This window comes from Python bivittatus, unplaced genomic scaffold, assembly GCF_059951505.1.
Source record: "Python bivittatus isolate LINGU-HERP-01145 unplaced genomic scaffold, Pbiv_v1 ctg000980_np1212, whole genome shotgun sequence".
Lineage (NCBI taxonomy): Eukaryota > Metazoa > Chordata > Lepidosauria > Squamata > Pythonidae > Python > Python bivittatus.
The window spans coordinates 41,524,045-41,551,105 of NW_028277125.1; the positions used below are offsets into that span (position 1 = coordinate 41,524,045).

Below are 27,061 nucleotides of genomic sequence, written 5' to 3' on the forward strand. Positions count from 1 at the left end.
TTTTTTTTTAAAAACTCAATGTTTCCATGTAACATTTTCTGTAATCCCCTGGGGTCATAAATAAATAATAATACTTTCATCTTAATTTCCTCTCTACTCCCTCCCCTCAATAAGTTAGTTATAGAACACCCAGAATCTCACAACTGGATGGTTTACAAATATTGTTAATAAACAAACAAAATTAGATTTGAATAATTTATGTGGAAATCTTACCACATTCTCCACAGCATGGTGCAAATAGCATCTGGAAGTCATGCTCACAATATTTTCTCCCTTCAAACTGTAAGAGATAAGCAAGATAACATATCTTTATAAAATGTTCACCTAGAAACAACTGTATACAGTGCAGGTGCAAAGCAATACAATTCTTGTTAATATCTGAGGGATATTGCACCACTGCTCCTTACTTTCTGGAAGCTCATTTGAAAACATTTTTCCACCTTCAAATCTTCAAGAGCATTTTGATGCATGCTATTTTAACTGTAACATCAATTAGATTTTTAGTAATAGTGCTCTCACCTTTAATTATCTCACTTTGCTAGTTACACTCTCTGATTTTAAACATAATGCCTTTTTTTACTGGCAGTAAAGAGATTTACTTTTAATGCACAAGAGATAATACAACATGATCTTCTGATGTTGTCTTGTCCTGCATTCTTATCAAATCAATAACATTTCAAAAAAACAAAGGAAGGGAGATATAACTGGATATCTAATATTTTTCTTTGGACTCTGGTTTTGTTTAGAGGCAACACTTATTGATAATTTAGTACTAGATTAAGAAGAAGCCTCTGCCTCATTAGTTTTCTCTTCCTTCTGTTTCACTATCATGGCTCCTAATTTTAACTGACTACAGTGTAGTGTTACGTTTAAAGCTGGATAAACTATGGTTACTCTTAACTATGGTTAACTGAAGCATGTAGGCCTTCATGCCTGGTTTATGACACTGGCTTACAGACATCCCAGAAAAAAATTAAGCATTATTTAATATTCAGATCTATAATGTTCAATGAATGTTCACAGAAATGATCCCCTTTGCAGCTGTGCTAGAGAGTGTGAGTGGAACACAGGATTTCAAGCTAGTACACATAATTCTAAGCTATAATTTAGCATAATCTTAAATCATGCTGACTAGAAATTTTTGAGTTCTAGCCCCAATATTTCTCCAAGATTCTAAACTGAAGAAAGTTGGTTTAGCACTGTAGTTGAACTAGACATTGTTGAACTCTTCTAGTCACTTGTCTAAGAAAATGAGAACTTGCTGAAAGTTGAATGATATCAAAAATTACACATGGCCGAAAAGGGAAGTGGAACACTGAGATTAGAACAGAGGCAATCGTATACTCCATAGAAAACAGTTCAGTCAAGCTTCTCAGTCAGTGAAGGAAAGAAATTAAATAACTTTCCAAATTATTAGAAGTATAATAATCTCACATCATAGAAGAGGCCATCTGGAAACTGACGAAAGCATTGAGCACAGACAAAACAGTTTTCATGATACAGTTCTCCATTGCTGTTCACAATTCGCTCAGTAGGATCGAAACGGGCTCGACAGCGTTCACACACAGCATTTGCAAGGGCATCTGACATATTACTGAGAAACAAAAGAGAAAAATGAAAAAGATACTTCTCTCCTACATTCAAAGTGAAGCCATTAAATTAAGTTATATTAATGAAAATAAACAAAAGTAAATTTTTATGCATTTATTGAGATTCAGGCACAGTGGAGGTGCTAACTATAAAAATTATCAGAAGGTAAATACTTAATGATCCTATTTATGGACAACACTAGGTTAGTGGTTATGGACTTTAATTATGAGTTTATCTGGCTCTAAAGATGCAATCCTATGCATATTTAACCGGGTGTAAACTCATAACTGGACTTCTCAATAAACATGTAGACTCCTGTACTGTAGAGCAATCCAGCTTAGCTGAATCTGAAAAAGTAGTCTTCTAGCCCACAAATGGATGTGAAGTATTTGCTTGGCTCTTATTTTATGCTGCATACAGAATATTATTTATAGGAATCATAATAAATGTGTTAGGATTTAGATGGCATTTTATTAAAAAGTCACAGAATAGCTACACAAGGGGGTGGTAGCTATCAGGGATGCCCTTCAAACTGTCTTTAGAAAGCAGCATAGGTAAAGGTAAAGCTTTTCCAAGCTAAGCTCAGCTCTGGAGACTTCATGGAAACTTTCATAGAGGGTCATGGATGAAATACAGGTAAGTGTTTTACCACTGACTTCTACAGGATATTTCTTTCATTTTCAAAGTAGTTATTCAGCCCAAGTTATTCTCTAGAGGTTTTCCATTCAAGTACTAGCCAGACCCTCCTTAATTTCTGAGCCCAAAGTTAGACAATGGGGCACCTTTAAAAGCATCCAAGACCATTTGTCTTTCCCTTCCTTCTCTGCCTGCCTAGTAATCTGTACATTTTGACTAAAGTTGAGACAAAAGTACAAAAGTAACAACTAAATTGTATTCCTCCCAGCTGCACTCCGATGGTATTCACTGAAGTTACAGCACAGCTTTTATTTGGTGCCCAATGAGATCCAGATAGTTCTTTTGGCCCTCTACAAAGAGTTCAGACCAAATTTTTTAGGAATATATTTGAAATCCCCTGCTGTGTCTCAAAAGCAGTTCTTTGCTGTGAAGCCAGCATCAGTAGGATTGAGATCAATGCCTGGTTCTACATTTTCACATACTGGGCCAAAATATACTGAGGTAAGACACCTCAGATCCTTAGTGGCATCTTTTTTTTTTTTTTTTATAATGTTTTTTTTATTTTTACAACAAACACAAAACAAACATGAACAAACAAAAACATAAAAAGGCATAAAAAAGCATCTTCCATTTTATACCGTGTGTCAACCAGTTAAACTCGTTGGTGCCCCTTTCATAATCTTAAATTCTCATATCATCTATTCAAAAATATACTTGTATACTTATCAATTAACAATTATTAATCATTCATAGCTAATCTATAAAATCATATATTACAAAAAATTTTAACTTTCAATAGGATTAGTAATACATCTCCATCTATCTATTATATGTGTATATATATAATAATTAATATCAAATTTCTATTATAAAATTTCCTAATCTATTACATTACTATATTTTCTCATCTAATCATTAATAAAAACAAATCCCGTGTCATATAAAATTGCTTATCTTCTTACTCTAATTTCAAATCTCAATTTAACTCATCTCTGCACATTCCATAATTTTGAATAACTTCCTCCTGCATAAGTACTTTTTAATTTTTCCAATTCTTAAGAGTTACAATTCTAACCAATATCAGTTACAGTATCAATTACAATTCTAACCAAGTTACAGTTCTAACCAGATTTCACTACATGTTATACAATTTTTAACTATATATCTCAGATTTATACTTTATTCCAGCGCTTGCATAATTTTGAGTTCACCCTTTTCATTCAATGTCCCAAAATATCTGGCTGTTCATTCCTTTTTTCTATATTATTGGATAAGAGAAAGCAATAATAAGTGTCCTTTTGAACATTCTGCTTTTGGAAGCTTCTGTCAGTTCCATCATTGTTGTATTCCCCTGATTTTCTCTTTAAACATCTGCAATAGTTTCTTTCAATATTGTTTTACTTCTTCTTTTTGTACATTCTCTTAGTACGATTTTCCATTATAATCTTGTATAATCTTTTTCTCACCCTCAGTGCCAAGAACAAATCTGTCTCTCTTCATTTATCAGTTGATTAACCCTTTTAATTCTCAGTTTATAGGCCTCACAATAATTCCGTTTAATGTTTCTGATTTCTTGTACTATTTCTTCCTTTTCCAATGATCCCGTTTTATGTTTAATTAAGTCCATTTTAGCTTTAATATCTTTTTTCTTTTTTTCTTTTATTGAGAATTTCTGCAGCTCTTCTTCCAATTTTTTATAGTCATCCTCAATAGTTTAAAGATCTTTTTCTGCATTGTGTTTCTCGTATAGTCTATTATCTTGATAAACCTTCATTGAGTCAAAGGATTCTTTATCTTTGTTCTTGCCAAAAATAAGAGAAAAAAAGAAGCAAAAGGAGAGAAAAAAAGAAGGAAAAATAAAAAGAAAAGGAAAAGAAGGAAAAGGCTAAGCCTCTTTAAAAAAAAAATCCATCTGGGGTAATAGAAAGCAAAGCAGAGCTTCTAGCAGAAAAAAGAGCTACTGCCACTAATCAAGGCTCTTGTGACTGGCTCAAACTTTCCATCTTAATGTTTTCAAAGTCGCTTTCAACTCCACTTTCTTGTTTATAGTTACGGATGGCACCTGTATAAACATGCACATCCCACTATCTTTTTAGAAAGCACAGGGTCTTTGAGCGTGCGTCACAATGAATAAAAAGCACTAATTCGCGCCTCTAAATGGCAGTGCAACTTTCTTTCATTTACTTTCTCTTAACTCCACTTTCCCCATTTCAAAGTCAAAAAGATATAAATTTCTTATAACAATAAAAAAATCTTAGTAAAAAAAAAAGGCTTAAAATAAAAAGTTATTGAGTATTAAAAAGAGAAAGCCAATCCAGTTAAAAATATATTTTTTTTAAAAGAAAAACATCTTGTCAATTCCACTAAAAAGGGAAAGTTGAAAAGAAAAATTTTCTCCCCCTTCTTTTTTTTTAATAGGGTTCAATCTCGCCGCTTAATCCACTTTTCTTCACTTTTAAAAATCTCTTTAAGTTACTTAAGGTGTTCTCTAAGAATAGTTGAATAGTAAAAGTCCATCTCACCCAGTTGACACCTTTTTTTTCTCTTCCATCTTCCTTTGGAGCTGTCCCGGCTTTCGCAGCCATTTTTGGCTGCCTCTCCTCCACCGGCTTCAAGAGCTTCTCCCCGGATCGATCTGGGACTTGCGGCGTCCCTGAGATCCGCGGGACGCGCCCTTTGCGTTCGCCATCTCTACGGGACGGCTTAGGTCCATCGGGACCGTCCGGGCGAGGAGATATCGGCTGCCATCCTGGGAGCCCAGGATCGCCCGCCGTATCGCCGCGACGCCAGCTCCGCCCTCCCTTAGTGGCATCTTTGTGTTACTCTGGTTCAAAGGAATTGGCAAAAAAGTTGGAGCTCCTTGGATTTTCATTAACCGAACTCTGCATATTTGGGTACGTGCAATAGTAATGTTGAAGCAGCAGATTAAAAATATTGATCTCCAGTTAGACCTGGTATTTCTTCCCATGGGTATACTCCTGATCAGCTCATTCACTCTCCTTAGACTTGCTAGATACCTAAATTGCAATCCTTAAGTATAGGATGGCACTGTCCTTGGCCTGATTGGACACCCTTCCTAGAACAGAGATATAAAGTTATCCCACCTTGGGCTGAGGTTTTGCCCATGCGGCAAAGGAGCTATCAAAACTGTTAAGTACTTTTTATTATATTGGCCATTGTATGCTGGCATATGGTCAGAGTTGATAACCCACATTTAAGCAAATTTCCTGGTCATTCTGAACAATTTTATTTATAATGTTTACTTTCAGATGTTCATGACTGTGAAACTCTAAATGTAGCTAAATTCTGCTATGTCATATGCAAAACATATAGCCTACAGGTTGCTACGCCCGGTTAATTTTGCGATTTGTCCTTTTCATATATTTGTAACCTGTTTTATACTATTGAGGGTTAATATGTACTGGTCTTTGACTGCTATAAAGATACTTAAATTGACGACTGAATTATAAAATTATAGCCATTATCTGTTTATTGGCTCCATAGTCCTGGAAGTATTATTATTAATAATTAGATTTGAATCCTACCTATCCACCCAATAAAAATTATGCTTAAGGAACTAAATAAAAAGAAAAGTATCAGATAAAACTATTTAACACAACATTCAAAACAAACATAGTAACCGCACACCTAATCTTTAAACAATAATTGACTAACACCATTATTAATCAATCCACAAAACTAAGGTGAAAAGGTGTTTCTTACCCACTTTCTGAATACAAAGAGACGAGTTGTAATTCTAGAAGGAGCGTGTTCAAAAACTGGTGAGGCCTAATCATCTCTTTGCTGCAGGCTGAACAAGGAAGCCTCTGCAAATGGGTGCCTTTAAAGGGGTTTTCCTGCAGGTTTGTAACAGGGCAAGGGGCATTCTCTCCGATAGCCTGGCTCAAATAGTCTATCCCTTTAAAGCTTAAAAAGTCTGAAATGAGCCAAGAAAACCTTTAGCAATCAGTGCAGATCTTTTGATATAAGCCTGCTGTGATTATGATACTGTGCACAGCTTTGCAGCCTAATGGTCAGTTTGCACCAAAAGAAGCTTCTAGATGCTCTTACACATAATACATTGTAATTATGTAATCATGTTCTTACTGGGGCACAGATAACCACTGCAAGGACCAAAAGATTCAGGAAAGGATGTTGCTGGTACACAGACTGTAACTGTGACAACGTACTTCTTGCCACTTCTACCACCTGAACATCCAGGCACAGTGCCTGATCAAGGAGCACTTCCAACACATGGGCTTGGTCTTTTGGGGAATGTCAGTCCTTTTCAGAACAAATAACCCCACTTTTGAAGTCTGATTTTCTGCTGACAAATAATACCTCGCAACTAAAGTATTTGATCTTCTTTCCTTTAGAATATTTTATATGTTGATTAAGCAGCTGCTAAGCACAACCTGATTCTATATTGTGGTATGACTTGGCTGGTAAGACATTTTCACAAATTTTTGATGCCTGGCTGAAAACATATCCTACATTTCATGTTCTATTAGAATTACCTCACAGGGATGATGTTGTAGGAGTTAATAAGAGGAAGGAGCAATATTTTTGCTCCTGAGTGAAAGGTGGGATATAAACTAATAAATAAATATTACTAGAATATCTTCCTCTCCATATTTAGTAAACACTAAATGGAACCATTCTCTTTCCTATACAGTACAGATTAGGCTCTTTACAACTAATATGCTGGTTTATGTACTAACAAATCTACGTGCCGTTTTCTCTGTAAAATTACTTTTCATTTGTAAAAAGCAACAAAGTACAGTGGTACCTCGGGATACGAACTTAATCCGTTCCGTGACTCTGGGCGTATCCAGAGTTGGTCGTAACCCGACGCAAATTTCCCCATAGGGTTCAATGTAAATCTGGTTAATCCGTTCCGCCCTCCGAATTTGGTCGCACCCCGAAGCAAATTTTCCCATAAGGTTCAATGTAATTACCGTTAATCCGTTCTGGCGTCCGCGGACCATGCGTCAGGGGCGGGAAAACGGCCGGGTGCGGCGGGGCAGGAAAACGGCCGGGCGCGGCGGGAAAACGGCCGCGGACCACGTGTCAGGGGCGGGAAAATGGCCGCGGACCATGTGCCAGGGGCGGGAAAATGGCTGCGAACCACGTGTCAGGGCGGAAAAATGGCCGTACCTTGAGGCGGAGTTCGCACATCGAGGTAAATTTTTGCGGCCGGAGCTGGTCATAACCCGAAAGGTTCGTTAGTAGAGGCGTTCGTATCCCGAGGTACCACTGTATTAGTTTTGCTGCCATAGATTAACACAGCTACCTCTCCCATTGCTGGTCTTCTTTGTGTATGCATGTAAAATAATCTTTTTAATTTTTTGAGCTTTTATACTTGTCTCAGCTTTCCTATTGTTTCTGAAGGTGACTGCTTGTTAACTTTTCTTCATGATTTGTAAATTGTGAGCTCGTGAGCTATTTTCCCCCCAAATTAATGACTTAAAAATAATGGACCAGAGTTTCCTTGGAATAAAGTATTTTGGAAGTATTATGGATATATTCTATTGATGCTTTCAACTTTCATGCTAACTGTTTAAAGCAAGGACTGCCAAAATACCAGAAAAGCTTGAATAAGTAAAGATGAGAGAGAGAGATTTTCATGACACAAATATCATTTCCAGATGAGAGTTATGTGAAAAACTAAGTGCTAATGGGCTACAAGAAACAGAAGTGAAAACTTCCATGGAGGAAAACATGATCTGCATCTTGGCAGAGCCATAGTTATGCCTTTTGTTACTTCTGACCTTACAAGCATTTCTGGATTTTCATGTTGCAGCACTCATCCATCCCACACAGCCACCTACTTGCAAAAGGCTAAAAATGTCAAATAGTAAAGAATTTCTTATATTAGAACAGCAGCTTTCATAACTTGCATTAGGAATTAAAGACAGGAGTTAAATATCTTCCAACAAAATGGATACCCACACAACTTTATCAAAAAGTGTCTAATCACACAAGCTGTTATAGGACAACCACTACAACCCATGAAAAGGACAACACTTCCATACATCAAAAACATCTCAGAAACAAGCAATAGACTGTTATAACCACATGGCATCACTGTAGCACACAAGCCAACTAAAGCCCTCCAAAACTTCTTAAGCAAACCAAAAGACCCAGTAGCCCAAGAAGAAAAAACAGGGGTTATCTACAACATACAATGCAAGGACACGCTGGCAGAAGACTAGCAGAGTACATCCACAAACACCAACTAGCTGTCAGAAGACATAACAAAAATTCCTTAATCTCACAACACACAGACTCAATCACAATTTTAACTGGGAAACTATTAGCATCTTAGACTAAGCCGAATCCAAAAATGCTACGAATTCCTGGATGCTCGGCATTCAGACAAATCAGCCATCAATAGACACATAGAGATAAACCACATTTACACAACATTAAAAAAAAAGACAATAAAAAACCTAGGAAAAAACAAAAAGACTAGAACCCCTCCAACAACCAACATTCAGATAAGCAGGGATCAGCACCAGACAAACAATAAGGCAGAAAACAATAATCAAGGAACCACCACGGAGGAAACTACATCCCCATCAAAACTGGCAGGACAAGCTATGAGGTATACACAGGCAGCAAATCCTACACTGATGATGTTACCTAGTTAGGCAATGAAACGTCTGCAAGCAAACAACCAATCTCAGAAAGCGCCAAAAACTCAATTCAATCCTGAGCTACAGATATTTTCTATTGAAGTTAAGGATCCAGCTAACTTTATAAGAATGAAAAAGTCAGTTAATTAACAGATATTGCTGAGTGTTCTATTATCAAAGTACAGTATCTTGGAATATGGGTAGGTACATAATAAAAATTAATACAATCTAACCAGAGAAATTGAGCACCATAGCGCCCTTAAGGTCTGAAGTAATACTAACATATAAAATATTAAAATAGAATATACCAAACACCAATTAAAAAAAATTAAAAGCAATCCTTGCAAATGCTATTAAAATATATCTAAAAATGCATCCTTTATAAATACATCAATGCCTGAGTCCTTTTATTCTTGTTTTAGTCTTTGCAGCAACTACTGAGGCTGTCCAATTTCTACTCCTTGAGTTTACAAAAAAAATGTAAATCCATTATTTCTGCCCTACAAACTTGGCTGCCTAATAGTATATTCCAGGCTAGAAGTAATGTATGCCAGAAACTAGTTTTTTCCAGCCAGCCTAATCTGGAATATATACTTTAATGTATACAGACAAGGTCAACGGCAGAAAAATGGAGAGCTCTGAAAATTGCCATATGGGCTGTTTCATATCACATCACAGAAGATCAGCCCTATTAGTATTTCCAAGCTGAAGGATTGTACAACACAAGTTGATTGATGTCTATACCAGTAGTGGATGTGTGCAGAGCAACCAGGCCAACTGTTTAGAGGGATGCTGTGGAGACAATCTCAGTACAGGTGGAAACGGAATGGGGTACAAGAGAGATCCCAAGGTTTGCTTTCTTCCCTAACCTTCAAGCTGGAGGAAATGCTGATTGGCTCATTCAGACTTTTCAGCAGCTGTGGCGAGAGCAATCACAAACCGCTTCAAAGCTGATTCTAGAAGTCTGGGGAATGTTAGACAGAATGAAGATAACTATATAGAAGTACTCTAATTTACCTTGAATGTAATTAGTCAGGAGGACTAGTTGTGACCTTTTTGGGATTGGGATAATCACACAATAGAGACTCATCATCTTACAGCTTGGCTTTGTGGTTTACATGGGGCTGCCTTGAAGATGACTCACAAGCTGCAACTGGTTCAGAATTCTGTGACTTGACTGCCAATGGGAGGAAGTAGGTTTGTTTATGCAATTCATACGGTGGGGTTGTTATGCATACCAAGAGGTTAATGACCAGACACCAAGAAAGCCAATACTCCTGTACGTTTTATGTAGAAGACAGATGCCTAGCAAGCATAGTTTTTTTCATCCCTGTATAATGAGATGGGTCAGCCAACATTTTATGTTCATAAAGTTATACTGAGACAGAGAATCTTGCTATCTGAGCTCCCTTTAGGGTTATTCTAGTGTAACACCTATCACAGACTATAGTTCCAACCCATCAAATCCCTCTGTACCAAGGTAGAAGGGGCTGTGTAAATTGTTATGTATGTAACTTTATTTCTATACTGTCTTGCCTAAACACTTCAGAATGGTTTACATTAAAATTAAAACCAAAGTATATTAAAAGAAAATACTGTAAAAATCAAGATAAAAATCAAATTAAAATATAAAACTATTCAATATCATTAAAAGAGACTGAAAAGAGGAATTTATAGCTTTCTTGAAAGCCTCTTAAGGAAGTAGACCCTTGATACCAACATGGGCTGCTTTCTACAATTTAAGAGCAACAATTGAGAAGGCCCATTCCTAAGCCATCGCTAGGTAAGCTGGAGGCACCCAAGACCGATGTCTCCGATTATCTCAACACTGAGGATCATAGAGAAAAATGAGGTATCTCAAACAACTCAAACTTCAGGTATTTTGGGTTTTAAACTGATAGATAATAACTTTATAGTTTGTCTGGAAGACAACCCCATGTCTTGAGAAAAAAATTATAGAAGAAATAGATTTGGGTATCATTATTGTAGCATATTGATAATCATCATCATCCAAACTCCTGATGACCTCACCTAGTGGTTTCACGTATATGTTAAAAAAGCATTAAAACTTATTAAAGTTTTAAACAGTATATTACACTTTTATGCAGTAAACTGCTATTTGGCCAATGATTATAAATGCTTCACTATACATGAACTTTTCTGTTAAGGAGGAAGGAAAACGTTAGGTTTGTCTGAACTATGCATATACAATTACAGTATATATGTTTTTAAAAAACTAAACAATTTCTAAAGATCACCAAACTTTTATAAGGGAGCTTTTCTTATATTTCAAAGACAGAAAATATGTCCTGGAAAATTTTGCCCTGCTTCAAGGGATTAAAATCCTGTTTCTTTTGCAGTATGATCATACACACTGAACACAAAGAAAAAGTAAACTATAACTTTAAAAAAGTATTGATAATATTGTAAACTTATTTTAGACGGGAAAAAGTATCAGTTGATTCTTGATGCCAAGTAAGGTCGAATCAAATATAACAAGATAGAGATACTCTAAGTTTATTTATACAGTGCTAGTTACACCACCATCCTATTACCTATTTTAACTTCAAGTGACGAAGGTTTCCATAGCTGGTTTCCTGTTTTTGTACAGAACTGATACAATCAGAGCCAAAGGGACACTTCCCTGAAGTGAAGAGGGGAAATTCAAACCTGGTTTTCCTTACTTCCTGCCTCAAAGTAAATCAGAGCAAACATTCTAAACATATTGGCGACTATTACTCTGAGGATGTATCCAAATAACCTACCCTAATATTCCGGTTGCCCTCTCTTTTTCATCATTCAACAGGGACACTGTGCCACTCAGACGTTCTTGTCGGCGTTGATAGAGTTTGGAAGATGCTAGCCCCTGAAGTCCCACACCAGCCATGGTTCTTACCACTGGGAAGAAAACTGCATGAGGATAACAGGACAGCGACTCTGAAGTACAAACTCACAAGGTTCAGGAAATAGATTTCTTCCAGAAAAACTGTCTTCTTGTACTTGCTAATTAAAAGAAGTAAAGTCCATTCTTCTTATACACCATTTTCTGCTCAGGAACTGCATAGATTTCTTGCCTGCTTTACTTCTTTCTTCAATCCATCCCATTAATAACAATGTTGTGAATTCAGAATTATTGTACTTGTTCAGAGCCATTTAACAAACACTAAATTTCAAAACTTTATTCACCTCAATTCCCTCACTATAAATATCAGAAATAAAAACTAGAAGAAAAAGCTACGAGATTTTTAACAGTAGATATTTCATCAGTAAATAACAATGATAATAATAGAAATATATCCTTTAGTGTCAGCCTTCCTTAGCTAGTTTTGTATTATTTATGCCCTATCTAAAGTTCTTTAGGTCACTTTTCTCTGCTAGAAAAGAGCAGAGTGGCTTTGAAACTCACTCCAAAAATCACATACCAGTAACATATCAAGAAGCTCAGTCAAGAAACATATTTTACATTCCTACCCCCACCCCCACCCCAGTACATAAACTCTGGACACAGAAAGTTATTGACTGAAGCTGTTGCTTACTCCACACCCACTTTGGAAAAAGGATCACATTGCACAAATCAGAGTCATAACTCTGAAGTTTAAATTGTTTTGGTGATCCCTCCTTGTCCTTCTCTCCTTTATCTATCGCTCTGTTGTCTTTTGTTATCATATTTCATGTGAGGTTGCTTATTAGTTATTACAGTATTCCCTATTCTGTCTGTATAAAAAACCCCCCACTGTAACAGAAACAAACTGGAGTAAGGTAAAGAATCTAACAATATGCAAACACCCAAAAAGTTATTTTTAACAGTTTAAAAAAAAACAACTATTGGTTTTATTAAGATTGTTGGAAGCAGTAATACTAGCAATCTTTTAGAGCAATCATTGCCAAAGGTTTCACCAGAGTAGCCTGACAGATTCTCCCGTTTCTGCACTAATTATTTTCACAGATCTAGAAGTGGAAATATCTTGGGTGTGCTATGAGTGTTCCTTATCTAATTTGCTATTATCATACCTAGCCAGGATAACATGCCTTAAGTCAGAAGGTCTTATCTTTTATCTATTAAGCCCACCAGTTATCTATTAAACAACCAAGGTTTGCCACAGTAGGGAAAGATGTCAAGTTTTCCCCAATAAGAACCGTTATGTGTTTACAGGCATTCTGTTATATTTATCACATAGGGTAAGTTTTATGGACTTTTAATGACTCACCCATACTACTTCTCTGCCAGTCTGTCCTACTATCATAATCCATTAATCATGGGAATCATGATTGATTTGGCAACCACAGTTTCAAAAGATGTGATAATTTATAACAGAACATAGACAGAAATACTTCATCATTAACAATGACATTTTTAAATAGTAGGCATTTAATTTTTTGTTTGGAAGTATTTATGCAAATTCATTAATCATATAGCTTAATTTTATGCCAAATAGCTCATGAACACCTATACTGCATAGTTAGATTTTTTAAAATCATGTAAGAAAGAAATGTTCAGAACATTATTTTTGAATAACCCTGAATACCATCATTTGCACTCACAAAACACAAAAAATAGGCTAAGTCCACTACTGGACTAACAGAGCCTTGTCATTTCAGTCTCATGATTTCTTCTTGCTATTCCTCATTGTTTATCTTTTTTTAATAGAATTAATGTATTTATTTATTTATGCAAAATAAAATGAAAATGCAGGTTTATTACTACCCCCACTGACAAAAAATTAAATAATAGTAAAAGCAAATAAAAATATAATAGTAAGAGCAAATATAATATAGTTGTGAACCCAACATGCCTTCACAAAACTCCAGCCTGTCAGCTGCATGTCACACAAACTGCAGATTTCCCCAGGATGCATCTCTTTGCTCAAACAAAAGGAAGGATACTTACCTTAACACATAGCACAAGAGATCCCCCAGCTCCCCCCTTGTAAAGTAAAAGGGTATCGCCTTTAAAATTTGGAAGAGAAGCAAGGTATTGGGAGAAGGAATTAAAAACACTGCTGTGGAGCCTCTGATAAAAAGAAAATGATCTATAAGAAGCTGGGGAAAAGTCCACTAAAACAAGTAAGGGTACTTTGACTTTAGGCATCAGCTCATCCTAAGGAAGAGGTAACAAGGTTAGCTAGAAATATTGCATAAAGTTATTTTTTATTTCAACTGTATGTTTAACTTTGATTCACAGCCTCTAACATTTATGTTCTTGGTATGTGCTCACAAACTGCATTTTTATGCAACTTGGAACCTCTTTACAGCAGAGTTGCTCTAAAGAAGGGCAGACCAACATCTGCCCAATATCTACCCAGAACCTTACAATGCTCTTTATAGGTTTTCTCTGATTCTTTTAACAATCTATTTGAACAACTCTGTATTTTTATTCCCTTTGTCATTACATGCTTTATTCTTTCTAACAGACCTTTGCACAGCATTCACTCTCCCCAATCGATACTCATGTATTTTATAGTTTAAATTTATTTTATAGACAGTAAAAGTAGCACCAATCTACAATAACGTACAGTCAATTCAAAGCCTAGAGATGGACGCCTGCAATTATAGTGGTTCCGAGAAGAGAGAGGCATTTCTTTTTCCTTCCTAGGATTTTTCTTGCAGGAGCAGGGTCCACTTTTTTTGGATCAACCAAATGTTGATCCACTGGTTGCGACAGGAATTTACCGACTGGCTTTTCACCCGAGCCTGACATTGTGGGCTGAGAAAGAGCCACGGGCCCAAAGTCACCCAGCTGGCTTTCATACCTAAGGCGGCACTAGAACTCACCGTCTCCTGGTTTCTAGCCTGGAGCCTTAACTATTCAACCAAACTGGCTCTCAGAGAGCAAATAATTTCAGAAAACAAATAATGGTGTCTAATATTTAAACAGTGACAGGCCTGAAGAGTCAAAGCGACAGGGTAAAAGCTTTCACCCTCCCCACATAAAGTGCTTGTTTGCTATACCTCAGCATTCTGCAAATGTTTATTAGCTAATAAGACCCCCATAAAGATGGTTTAAGATAAAGCCAGCCCCAAGCAACAAGTGTACTTTACAAGTGACTTCAGGGATTGATTGATTGATTACAGGGATTATAGCAGCAATACACGGCCTTCTTTCAGGATGTTTTTTAACTTCCCAGTCTAGGCTGAAGACCCGGATTTCCTTGTGGTCTCCCATCTAAGTACAATCAGGACTGGTACCTGCTTCGGTTTTGTGCAATCAGCCAAGGTCAGCTAGGTGCTGCCACCTGCTGTTGACAACCTAGCATTTGGTCTTCACTATCTCCAAGGCCACTTAAAGCAAAAATGATCGCATCATATGTAAGAGAAATGAGCGGCTGTGGCCAGAAGAGCGAGACTCCATCCCAGGTAGATGGGCAAAGAAACCTTCTCGTCGGCTAGTGGTCCCATTCCATACACGCCCTCCCGCGCTCACGAGGCATCACGACTGCAAAGCCCGACTGCTGCTTTTTAACTCCCGCGGAAGGGGGAACCCTGCCAGCTACTGAGCCTCCGGAGGTAGCGGTCCCGGGGAGGAAGGCGGCTAGGCTGTCCAGGCGCTTAGTCACCCCCGCCCTGGCAAATAAAGCCCAGCCGAGCTTCCAGGCGACCACGGCGGACCTCGTTGTTTTTTCTCCTACCTGCCCGTCATGGCGGCGGTGGGTCCAAGCTCTCTTGGCCAGCGAGCTTCGGTGCGTGGGCGGCTGCCTCCCAGCCGGTCGTGTGGAGAGCGACGAGCAGCGCGCTAGAACACCCCACTCCAGACCACGGCAGCCCCGCAGCCCGCCTGGTCTTCCTTCTCCTCCGCCCTGGGCTGGCTGCTGTGGCGGGCCGCCCCCGTGGCTCAAGACGGGCGGCCTGATCTTTCTCCCGCCCCTCGGCTCGGCACATATTTTTCCTAGAAAGGGAATGAAATAATAAATAATGAAATAGCGAGGGCGGCGGGCCTGGTGTGGTGGGACCTCGTAGAGTCGGGGCGGTGGAAGGCAAACCGCGTCGATAGGTTTGCAGGGCCGGGTAGGACTCTGGAGATATTCTTAACAGCTTTTACGACTAGAGAGTCCACTCTTTTGGATAGGTACTGTTAAATCCACTGTACACCTCATTTTATGCATGTGGCCATTATATGTTGCCATCTTTTTAGGAATATTCTTAATACTGTACCCCCATGCACCATTCAAGTCATGCTTAAGTACTGATACTGAAATGGCAGCCTTTGAAGGTGAAAGCTGCAGTTGCTTACCTGGGACTGACTTCCTACTGGATTAGGAATGGTTATTTGGATCCAGCCTTTCCTCCAAATAAAATTAGTTTTTGTCCATTATGTTTTGAACATTTCTGATGGCTGGATGGATATCATGCTTTTCAGGGACTGTGCATGCTGCTGTAAATGGCATTTTGTGGGCAAGGGACAGAAGATCTGTTCTGGTTGTTAACTGAGTGTTCTCACCCTTAAATTTCTTATGTCCCAGCAACCACTATAAAAGAATCTTGGTCCCATCAAGATAAAAACAAAAAGGCCGTTTTTGCATGCATTCTATTTTGTCAGAATACATTTTAAGGAGCTAAAGATATTACAATAATATTGTTCACAATAATTATATTAAAGCCACAAACTTAATTTCATTACATAAAGTTGGAATGTTTGTGATACATGTGTCTAGCATATCAGCATATGAAGTTGAGGGATCCTGCAAATTTTGATTTCCTTTTCAGGGGTGGTTGTGGGGGACTTGGGAACATGAGGTAGCATAGCAGGATATTCCCTAGAGACTGGATCCTGTAGTACATGCATTGGTACCTATAATCAATATACTATATGGAACTGGAGTGCACATGTTGTAAAAGAACCTAGGAGTGGACCATGAACAGATCAGGTATGCTTATTACTGCAATTACTATGCCTAAGGGTCACAGCAATAATAATACAACCTTTTTAATAAGAAGCCTGCGGTTGCACTTCATTCACTTAGCAGTTCTAGGGGTAATGCTTGAAATTACAGGTGGAAGACCTGCTTGAATTGCTAATGGTTTATTTCATTTCACACATTGATGTAGCAAAGTAAATGTGCTAATGGGAAATTATCACTGTTTGTGTTCCCTTGATTATTGATGTGCCAACAAGTCATTGTTAACTCTTAGTGACCACATAGATTTTTCTTATGATGATCTACCCCCTAACTTTGTCTTTCAGGTCTTTTTGTCTCCTTACTTTGATATAATGAATGAAATGAAAATTAAATAACTTAATGAAATTAAATAACCTCGACCCCGACCCTGGGGCCATAATGTCCCTGGTGTGGAATAATAGTGAGGGGCTACCTAGAGTAATCTCACATCCTTATATATGGTAGTCCTTTGGGTTCGAAGAAGACATGCTGCTGTGCAGTTCATCTGTGGAGACGGAGGTGGCTCTGCAATTCCAGTCTGGTAGGTGTGGACTGAGATGATTTGCAGATGAGTTGTAGATGAAGATGAATTGCACAACAGAAACCTATGTGTGATGGAGTTTTAAATAGAACAGCCATTGCACAGGAGGCAGTCCTACTCTCTCGGCATAAGAGACCTTAATCCAGTGGCATGGAGAACTTACAGCTGGAGACCTCTCCTGCTGCAGTGGATGACCAGGACATCTAAGTGTCTTGTGCTCTTAGTGCTCCACAATGCCTGCTGGGTTTGCTTTCTTGGACATTGGATCATTGATCAGTCTCCTCTGGTCAATCTGCCAAAGCCAGACTTCACACACTGGGATTGTGATGACCCTGGAAGAGGGGAGAAAGAGATGCCGCCTAGGGAACTATCAGATAAAAGAGAAAGGAATCTGCAATAGGGTAATGGTCAAAGAAAGAAACTAAGGAAAGATCTGCCCTAACTACTCAGGTGGTAAATAAGGAGGGCAGAATATTTGTGCTTTCAGACTTGCAAGGTTCTGTTAATGTAGCCTTACAATAAAGTTGAATTAGTTCATCTAGTCTTATTTCCTTTCTGGTTTACCTGGGAGGGCTGACAGGGATAGACAAATCCCCTATCTCACCAAGAGTCAAAAGACCCGTTGGCTACCCTCACCTGGTTTGGCCCGACAGTATACCGAGTGTGGCTGCTAAATGCCAGGTGCAGACCACAGGTGAACAAGCAGCCCTAGAAAGGGCATAATGGGCCCCTCCACCAGAGGTGCCACCCCTCTCTGGACACCCCGTACACATCCTTCAGTGCACAACAATCTAGTTCGTGCTAGCTGGGGAATTCTGGGAGTTGAAGTCCACACATCTTCAAGTTGCCAAGATTGACTAACACTACAAACTGTTCAGACCTCAGTACTAGTCCCAAGTCCCGCCCTCTCTCTAGAAATAGCCAATCAGAAGCCACATGGGGCTACGCATCATTCTCCGCGACTGTAGAATGCGGAAGCACCGCCCCCGTTTCTTCTGCCTTCTGCGAATGCGCAGTTGCTGTCTTTGAAGTGGGGAGTCGCGCACCCCCGGTGAGGGAAAGTCGCCCGGGGTCATGGACTGTTCCGAGGTGTGTCCAGAAAAGGCTCTTCTCGTTCAGACGCCCGCGAGGAAGCTGGGGGCCGGGGCTGCCTGCGCAACCTCATTCTCCGCCCATCTGGACTCTGGACACGCGCACGCAGCTGCCTGAACGCGAATCACGTTTCTCCCAAAGAAGGTGGCGCCTGCCTTTTTAAAGAGGCCAAGCCAAGTCGGCCAACCTTCTGCTTAGCAGCGCCGCTTTGCAAATGGGAACCACGTCCCGCCGTTACGGAGAGCAGCGTTGTTGCCCATTTACTTCTGCCTTCGCCTCCCGCCTGTTCCCAACAGACTCCTCGCTAAGATGGCAGATCTGAACCGGCAGCTGCAAGAATATTTAGCTCAGTCCAAGGGCGGCGGCGGCGGCGGCGGCTCGACGGTTTTGTCAGCGCCTCAGGCCCCTCCGCAGGGCGAGGCAGAAGAAGCTGGCTCGGGCGTGGGGGTCTGGCTGCGTCGCATGAACCCTTTCCCCGCGACGGGAGCGTGGTCGTGGGCGGCCGACCCGGAGCCGGATCCGTGGCTGCCGACGGGCGTGTCCCGTTGGCAGCGACTGGTGGGGAGCGCGCTGTGCCTGCTGCTGGCTGCTCTCTGTTTCGGCCTCGCCGCGCTTTATGGGTCGCTCCTGCTGCTCCGGAAGTTCGCGCTGCTCTGGTCCTTGGGCTCGGCCTTTGCGTTGGGAGCCGCCGGCTTCTTGCGGGGCCCGAGCCGCTTCCTGGGCGACCCCGACCGGCGCGGCCTGGCCATCCTTTATTTGGGCTCCGTGGGCGGAACCCTGTACGCGGCTCTCGGGCTCCGAAGTACGCTGCTCACCGTGCTGGGAGCCGTGGTCCAGCTGGGAGCCGGAGGAGCCTACTTCTTTTCCTCGTTGCCTGGCGGAGCTGCCGGGTTGCGCTATGTCGGCAGCTTCCTGGGTAGCTTCGTGCGACGAAGTGTCTCTAAGGCTCTTCCAGTGTGAGTTGATCTGTCGTCGGAAGTCCAGCTGCTGGACTTGGGAAGACTGCTCCGTGAGAAGGCACCCGGCCCGCTTTTCGAAGCAGTGCGCAGAGCAGGATATGCAGGCTGCATCCCAGGGATCGTGAAAGTTTCTTCTGCAACTGTTTTGTGAATTCCAGGAGACAAGGAGATAATCCAGTTGCCTCACACTGTCTTACTGCTGAGAAGTAGTAGTAAAACAAAGGATGTGACTTAAAGCTGAACTACCGTGGCAGGTAGAAGTAGCCAAAGGATAATGCCTGTTTTTGCAGGCTCCGTGTGTTCCTCTAGCCATTGCACAAACATGCCCCACTAACCATTTTTAAAATGTACAACCTCATTTCTCTCATCCTCAGACCATAGAGAGGCAGCTAATGTTTCCTTTATGTATTCCAGTTATAGATGTGTTTTCTCTCTTCTTACACAATTTTGGGTGGATGTGATTAGGATGCTTTGTCAACAGTTTAATTTATGGTGTTGTTGGGCTGGGATTTGTCCAGCTGCTATTGGCCTTTGGGCTGGTGTGATTACAACTTCTCCCCTCCAGTCAGTGGCACTGCCCTGTGTGGCCATTTTGGCCTGGGCTGCAGAACAGAGCTGCATTAGTTGAGGTCATAGCTGAACGTAAAAATATATATTGCCTGTAAAGTTCTGTTCCTATAGAATAGTGAAATTAGCATGTAAAGCCATACACATGAACAGATTTTCTATACATGTTCTGGAATCCCATTTCTCAGAATTTTGCTCTTTGTTGATCATTCCTACCTGCTTCATCTGTGCCTCTCCTCTGCACTTTTTAGCTCCATTCACCAGAGAGTGTTCCTGACAACACTTCTGCACCTGTAACTTACTTCTGACCAGCCCTTTTGAAAAAAACAACACTAAACTTGTGTCCAAATAATAGCTTGGCTGGCAGCATGTAGAAGAGGTGGCAATTCTTAACTGTCTCATGCTGTTGCTCTCTTTACCTTGCTGTGTTTCTTGTTTCTCTCACCTCTCCCTCCCTCTTCACATCTTTCAAGAGTGCTAGACCCATGGTCAGAAGCAAGCCAATGGACTAGTCAGAGGTACAGAGCATCTCGGCGCCTGTGACCTGTCCCTTGGGCAACTGGAAAGATACCCCAAACCTTTGTCCCAGGCACCCATCTTATCTGCATGGTGAGAGAGGACTGCCCAATTAAACAAGAGAGGAGAACTTTCCCACTGAGCAGCCTCTGAGCCCTTTAAATCAGTTGTCAGCCCAACATCAGCAGGAGAAGGCTGCCCTGTACAAGGCTCCCCTCTTGCTTTCCTGAGCAGCCCCCTCCTCTCTTGCAGCTGGGTTTGGATCTAGCTATCTGAAAAATTTGTCCCCAGCCCAAATTAGGGCAAGTGATCATTGTTTTTTTCTGTTGGGAAGTGAGTATCAGCAGGAGGATAAATGAAGCCAGAGGCATCCACAGATTGCTTTCCTTAAATTGTCCTGCATTAAAGGCGTAAGAACAACACAGTGGTTCGCCTTGTACTAAAGAATAGGGCTCAACACTAGGGAAGCACAACTATAACAGCATTACTTTTGTGCCAGTTCATAGACTGGAGAAAAGGACTTTTAATGCAGTCTTGAAATCAATGCCTGCCTCCAAAGGTTGCAGGAAGGAAGAAATGCTGGGCAAACTGTCATTAATGACAGTGATGTTTGAAAGGATTAAAAATGTGTGTCTTCCTTACTACATGCTACTTAGCTGTCCTCTCAGGCAGTGATTTTTTTAAAAAAATCATCTAGTTCATTATAGTAGCTGATGTATGTGGCAGTGGATTTTGCACTGTATTTGCTGGGCAATAGTAAGCTGACCTCAAGTTCAGTCCTTTGAAAAAAATTGTTTAAAAATGCATATAGACTGATGGTCGGTTTGTGTCTCCAACCTTTTCAGAGGAACTTGGATCTGTAACATTGCATAAAGCCCTTGCATTCTGGAATTGTTACTATGTAAATGGATATTTATCAAGATTAGTTTTATCAAATTCTTACCTATGCTGAATTTGTAATGGGTCCAGTGAACTCTTGATTTAACAGACTTCAGTTTAGTGGACTTAGGATTTAAACGGCAAAATCTAGATCTTGAGAGTTGCTATAGTGGCATCATGTGGTACCTTGTTTGGTGCTTGCCTCTGGAGGCTTCTTCTCTGGCTCTTGGATTGGCCCAGTCATAAGGCTGGGCAATTGTTCTGGCTGTGGTGCTCCCAGACTCTGATCCTCAGCCTCCACATGGCCCCTCAGCTGCAGCTTGTCTTTGGTGTGCCAGTCAGCTGTGCTTGTGTTTGGCAGAGTCTCAGGCTCTTGTTAGAATGCCTGTAGCTTTCATTGCCTTTTGCTTCTTGGTTGCAGCTCAAATTCTTAGGGAGAGGGACATGTTCTTGGCCCTCAAAATAGAACCAAGGGAAAAGCCACAGGTATGTTTTTGGATTCAACAAAAATCCCACTCCTTTCTCTATTAGTTCATTAAGCAGAAGATTAACTGTATAGAACATGTCCAACAGTGTTCAAAATTGTATGATCATATGACTGCTAAAATATACTTCACTTCGAATTCAGTCATTTATACATAGGCTAAGTCTGCCAGAATGGGTTATGGAGTTATTGGGATTTGGGAAAATCATTATATACAGTATTTGAAAAATCTGGATGAGTTATCCCCATAACTAAATTCCTTTAGGCATTGTAATTGCCCTTGAATATTAAAACTGTCATGATTTAAGTGTACATGAAATCTTCCATTATGTCTCTGTATTGCTTTGAACAGCTTTGGCTCCTAATACTTAATATCATAATTAATGCAGTATTATCTAGATGGTTTAGTATATCAAGAAACTGCTTCTACTACAAAGCACCTCAGGTTGTTTATGTAAAACTGCATTCATTTCATAATGTAACTACATCTAAAAACTACATAAATTCAGGGTTGGTGTCACAGTTTTGCACTGCAAATACAGAGTTTATTTCTCCTAAAATTGTAGCCTGTAAAGCAGTTTTTATATCTCTTAAGTGTTGTACTCTCTGAAGTCAAAAGGATTAAATTAAGGGAAGTGGGTTTAAATATTAAACTCAAAGGCTTAATAAACTAGCAAATTCTAAGAAATAATTTATAACACATGCAGATGCATAAGCAAGGTCTTATATCATAGGTGTTTTACTAATGAAGGGAACAACTTGTAAGCAGATGTTTATATTTAAGTGGCTACTTTGACTATTTGCATAGAAAATCTACAGCAGAGCCCCGCCCTGGACAATTTACTCAAAAGCACGTCTTGCTGATTCTAGTGGCACTTTGAAATTACTGTGTTAAGAATGGGTCTAGGTAGTGAGTTACAGAATAATAAAATGGTAATTTTTAATTTAAATTGGTATTTCTAAGTCACAGTAATTTGTGAAGCATATGTCATGTAATGCAATAGAAAATAGTTGTGAATCAAAAAGTTGCTAAATATTTAAATTAAGAACAGATTTTCACGCAATCATTTAAAAGATTATTTAAAATAGTCTCAATTAGAGGAGTACAATAAAATAAACATTGCAATCCTTTCTCTATTTACAACTTCAGTGGAGCTTATTCCCAAGAAAGTGAATATAGGACTGCAACCCAAGTGTATTTTTACTACATAAACTAGCCTACAAAATTGGAGTATGTTATTCTATTCCAGCTTTTCTCAACCTTTTTATCCTGGAAGAACCCTTGAAATGATTTTCAAATCTCAAGGAACTACTGCATAAAAAATTGTAAAAAATACAAAAACATCACAATATATTTCATTTCTAACCTACACAATCCACATTTTACAACCTTTACAACAACAGCAGACTGGCAGGTCAGTAGCTGAGTCATGGCATATAAAAATTCCCATTACTGCGAGCGCTAGCATTGTGTGGTGTGCAAAGTTAAAAAAAACCTTTTTTTTCAATTGCAGTCTTTCACAGAACCCCTAGCAACATCTCATGGAACCTTAGGGTTCCGTGGAACTCAGTTCAGAAAGATTGTCCTATTCCCTGGTATAATGGGGCATTTGGGGGATAAAGTTATTTTTTAAAAAAATCTTTAAATCTTTAATAAAATGTCTGAAATGTGATGTCTCTTTACTTTTTCTGTTGAGTTCAAATGGCCTTGTGGTACATTGTGCCAAATGTACCAATTTACTAGCTGTACTTTCTTCATTTACTATTTAAATTCCTGTGCATAAGAGGATAACTACTTTTCTGTGATGTTCAATACTTGGGATTTACCAAGAATTTGTTTAAAATGTTATTTTCATTATTTTCTATACCTTCTTAATATTAAATTTAATCTGTTACCATTTCATTGAAATGCAAATCAGTTTTATATCTGCTGGTTTGGGGCAAGATAAATGAGATCAGATCATTGTATTAATGAAATAAATCTGAAAGGCAACACACACAGAATTTAGACTTCCCCTTAGCTACAGTTAAGACTGGAAGTCTACTAAGAAAAAGTTTGGCCTGCTTTTTCTACTGGACTGTGCTTGTCCCCTCCTTTTATTTCCAGTGAAGGGAAGCATCGTCACAATCATAAACATGGCTAACACTAGTAATAGTTTCCCTATAAGCAGCAGCTGAAAACTTTATTGATGTAGATCCTGGTTAGAACTAACTCTGTTTAAGATTAATGCAATATTTCCTGTTAATTTGTAATTACAGTGGTGAGACAAATTTACTTTTGAGCAAAAGAAGTAGGTATTCCCGGAGCGAATTCACAACCTCTGCTTGGATAAGGAAAAGTCAGATATTCAAAATAGAATAGGCTTATCTACCCACTCCCCTCCCCCAAAAAGGAGAAATATCTGTACATTAGATGTACTATACAAAATTGTGTAATTTGTCATTTTTGCTCATACAAAAAGAGTTCCTTACAAGATGGCTTAGTTCACTTTTCTTTAGCTGTATAACCAATAAGTGCAGAGTAGGTATAAAACTCTTTTGATTTTGTTACTTTTACAACTTAAAAAAAAAGAAAAAAGAACAAATATACCTGTTTTGCATACCCCTAATGAGTATGGTTATTTCATTCCTTGTGTTTTGAATGAAGTTGGCTGGCTTACTATACAACTGGCCCTAAAATATTTTAAATTCTTATCAAGGCTAGATTGACCAGGGTCTCATTTATCTCTTAAAGGCTCAATAGCTATGTACACAATCTATAGAAATTCTTAGCCTGCAATTGTTTACACATTTTATAATAAATCCTATCATACATGTTAAGCTAGGTTTCAAACCATGATTTACAAACTATAGTGATCTGCCTTGTTTTTTACGCTAAATCATAATGGATGGATTCACACATTATGCTAAGCCAAACAAATCATATTATGGTGATGTGTGAAACCAACCTTTGATAAATAAAGCTTAAATTGTCTCAGAATCAGAATGTTGGATAATAAACATCTCAACTGAGGACATTTTATTGCAAAATAAACATAAAACAGATATAATGGAAAGAAACTGTTCTTACACCTTGAAGGGCAATATGGAAAAATATTTAAAGGTGTTTTTTTTTATAATGTCTATTCAGACTGTAGTTAGCTATTCTTTCTTGATATTGCTGAAGCTTTGTTCGCAGAAATATTTTCAAAAATAATGTTAAATGGTTTGGTTAAATTATGGCTTCAGAAACAACAAATTCAAGACTTTTGAATTTAAGAGGCCATTCAGACTCTTCAGTAGTTTTCATTAGGGGTTAGCTATCTTTTTTCTTATTTAGTTGAGGTCTTCCATTGTATTTCAAGATGGTCAGATGGGAGAATATTGGGATTTTTTTCTGGATAAATCAGAACTGATCACTACTTCTCAGATCACAAAACAGTAGCTAATATATGGTCACATGTTTTAGCTGGATATTCTTATTGCACCATATAAAGTTATACTCACTCTATACACCAAACAGGGAATCTGTACATGGAACCCTTCTGCTCATTTTTGGTTACTGAAGCAAAAGGCATTCCCATCAATCAACAAAAGTGATTTTCATTTATATATTTTTATAACATGCTAACTGAATGTTAACTTGTGAGGCTTAAAAACTTGTGTAAGTAGGTGCAATAACTACTTCTGTGCCAGAGCACGTATCCAACATAGAAATTTCCTCACAGAAATTTTAGGGGATGGTTCCTCTATGATATGTGAAAACGTGTATACAAAATCACACACTCTTTGTTAATTTTGGACAAATTGCATTCTGTATTCATACAAAAACAACTTAACTTTTCCTGACAACTGTACATATAGAAACAAGTTCTTGACATGAACTGAAATCTGGAGGTGCTCCATGTCTCACATCACTAAAAAAAAAAAAAACCAAAAAAAAAAAAAACCAGCTTTATCTTCAGATATCAATTTAGGAAATATGGATATGACAAGGGATTGGGATGGTGTGGAAATGAAACAAAGGTAATTGTGATGGTATTACTAGCTGGTATTTAATGTTTGAAAAGACCTTCTTAGGAACTAATGAACAATCATTTATCTCCATCTAGAGTCCATGTTTGTAGGATTGCAGAATTATTTTCGCAATGATTCTGCAACAAGTAGAAAGACTGGGTTTTGCCCAGTCATAACCTCTTCTATCGACCCCTTCCTCCACCTCTAGAACCTCCTCGCCTTGACTGGCTTGAGTTCATGTTACTTCCTCTTCCCCAGTTACTCCCACTTCTTCCTCCTCTAGAAGGATTGTTTCCTGGAGGTCCTCCAAATTCTTCTCTATGATATCCATCATGGTGTTCTCCATCCAAAGAATTGGATCTTCCAGACTTTGACATTCTCTGTGAAGGTCCTGATTTTCCACGTCCTACAATAAAAAAAGGGCAAACTGAAATTATATCATGCTATTGCTATCTTCCTGATGGAAAATGCAAAGAATGTAATCTCAATTTTTTTTACACTCCCCCAACTCCAGAATCAATTGTGTGTATGTGTGTGTATGAGAGAGAGAGAGAGAGAAAGCACAAATACTTTTTAAAAAGTTGTTGATACAATCCTGCTGCTGTATTGGCTAATAAAGATATTTAGAATATAGAGCTATAGAAGAAACATGTACTGCATGCTTTGTCAGATCTCAATCTTGGAAAGCTAAAGATGGCATATACTATTGAATGCTATCATTTTTCAATCTAATACCCAGCGTGTGGGTCAGCATCACCTACTGTCTTAGCCTTTCATTTGAGTGTCCCTCAACATTTAATTTTCTCCAAGCCATCCCAGTTATTCTTATTTTCTAGCACAGTATGAAGAATCAAGGAAAACTGCTATAAACACCTGTTTCTTCACTGTGCTGTAACAGTGATGCTGGATAGATCCCCCCCCCCCATTTTAATGATGCATTTAATTTGTAATAATCAATACCTATGGCAATCAGACTGGGCAGTTTCAGGGTTTTAATTAACTTTCCCAGGTAACATTATCTATATGAGACAAGTAGAAATACCTTTCGCTCTCCAAATTTTTAATGTCTTCATTATTTTAACATTTAAACAAGTATATGTTACTTTATATTTGCTACTGAGAAATCTAAAAAAAAGTGCATCTATTGAGACTCTAAATATGTTCTAGTAAACTTAATTTCTAACTAAATATTTGCATTTGTTGACTAAGATTTGGACCACATTAACTGTACAATGTTACTCAGAAGTAATCCCTACTGAGTTCAATAAGCTTATTCTCAAGAATTGCCA

General features: G+C 38.9%; 3 protein-coding genes across 7 annotated transcripts in view; 1 reads left to right on the top strand and 2 right to left on the bottom strand.

Moving 5' to 3' along the window:
- The window catches only part of LIMS2 (LIM zinc finger domain containing 2), a 44,449-nt gene extending 28,734 nt beyond the window's left edge, over positions 1 to 15,715 (bottom strand). The window contains exons 1-4 of one of the 3 annotated variants that reach the window (XM_025175384.2): positions 15,491 to 15,715; positions 11,630 to 11,774; positions 1,435 to 1,594; positions 214 to 280 (exon numbers count right to left, since the gene is read on the bottom strand). In XM_025175384.2, the coding sequence (XP_025031152.1) occupies positions 214 to 280; positions 1,435 to 1,594; positions 11,630 to 11,751 (349 nt within the window). In that variant the 5' untranslated portion in view covers positions 11,752 to 11,774; positions 15,491 to 15,715. The remainder of the gene's footprint in view (positions 1 to 213; positions 281 to 1,434; positions 1,595 to 11,629; positions 11,775 to 15,490) is intronic. The other 2 variants (XM_025175380.2, XM_007421963.4) reach the window with 2 other exon arrangements.
- Positions 15,716 to 18,178: 2,463 nt separating this feature from the next.
- SFT2D3 (SFT2 domain containing 3) lies at positions 18,179 to 23,449 on the top strand. Its single transcript, XM_025175345.2, has one exon. The coding sequence runs from the start codon at positions 18,681 to 18,683 to the stop codon at positions 19,329 to 19,331; it is 651 nt and encodes a 216-aa protein (XP_025031113.2). The 5' UTR covers positions 18,179 to 18,680; the 3' UTR covers positions 19,332 to 23,449.
- A 2,219-nt stretch (positions 23,450 to 25,668) lies between these two features.
- The window catches only part of WDR33 (WD repeat domain 33), an 83,490-nt gene continuing 82,097 nt past the window's right edge, over positions 25,669 to 27,061 (bottom strand). For all 3 annotated transcript variants that reach the window (XM_007421959.4, XM_088132172.1, XM_088132174.1), the window contains exon 22: positions 25,669 to 26,178. In XM_007421959.4, coding sequence (XP_007422021.1) covers positions 25,955 to 26,178 — 224 coding nt within the window. In that variant the 3' untranslated portion in view covers positions 25,669 to 25,954. The remainder of the gene's footprint in view (positions 26,179 to 27,061) is intronic.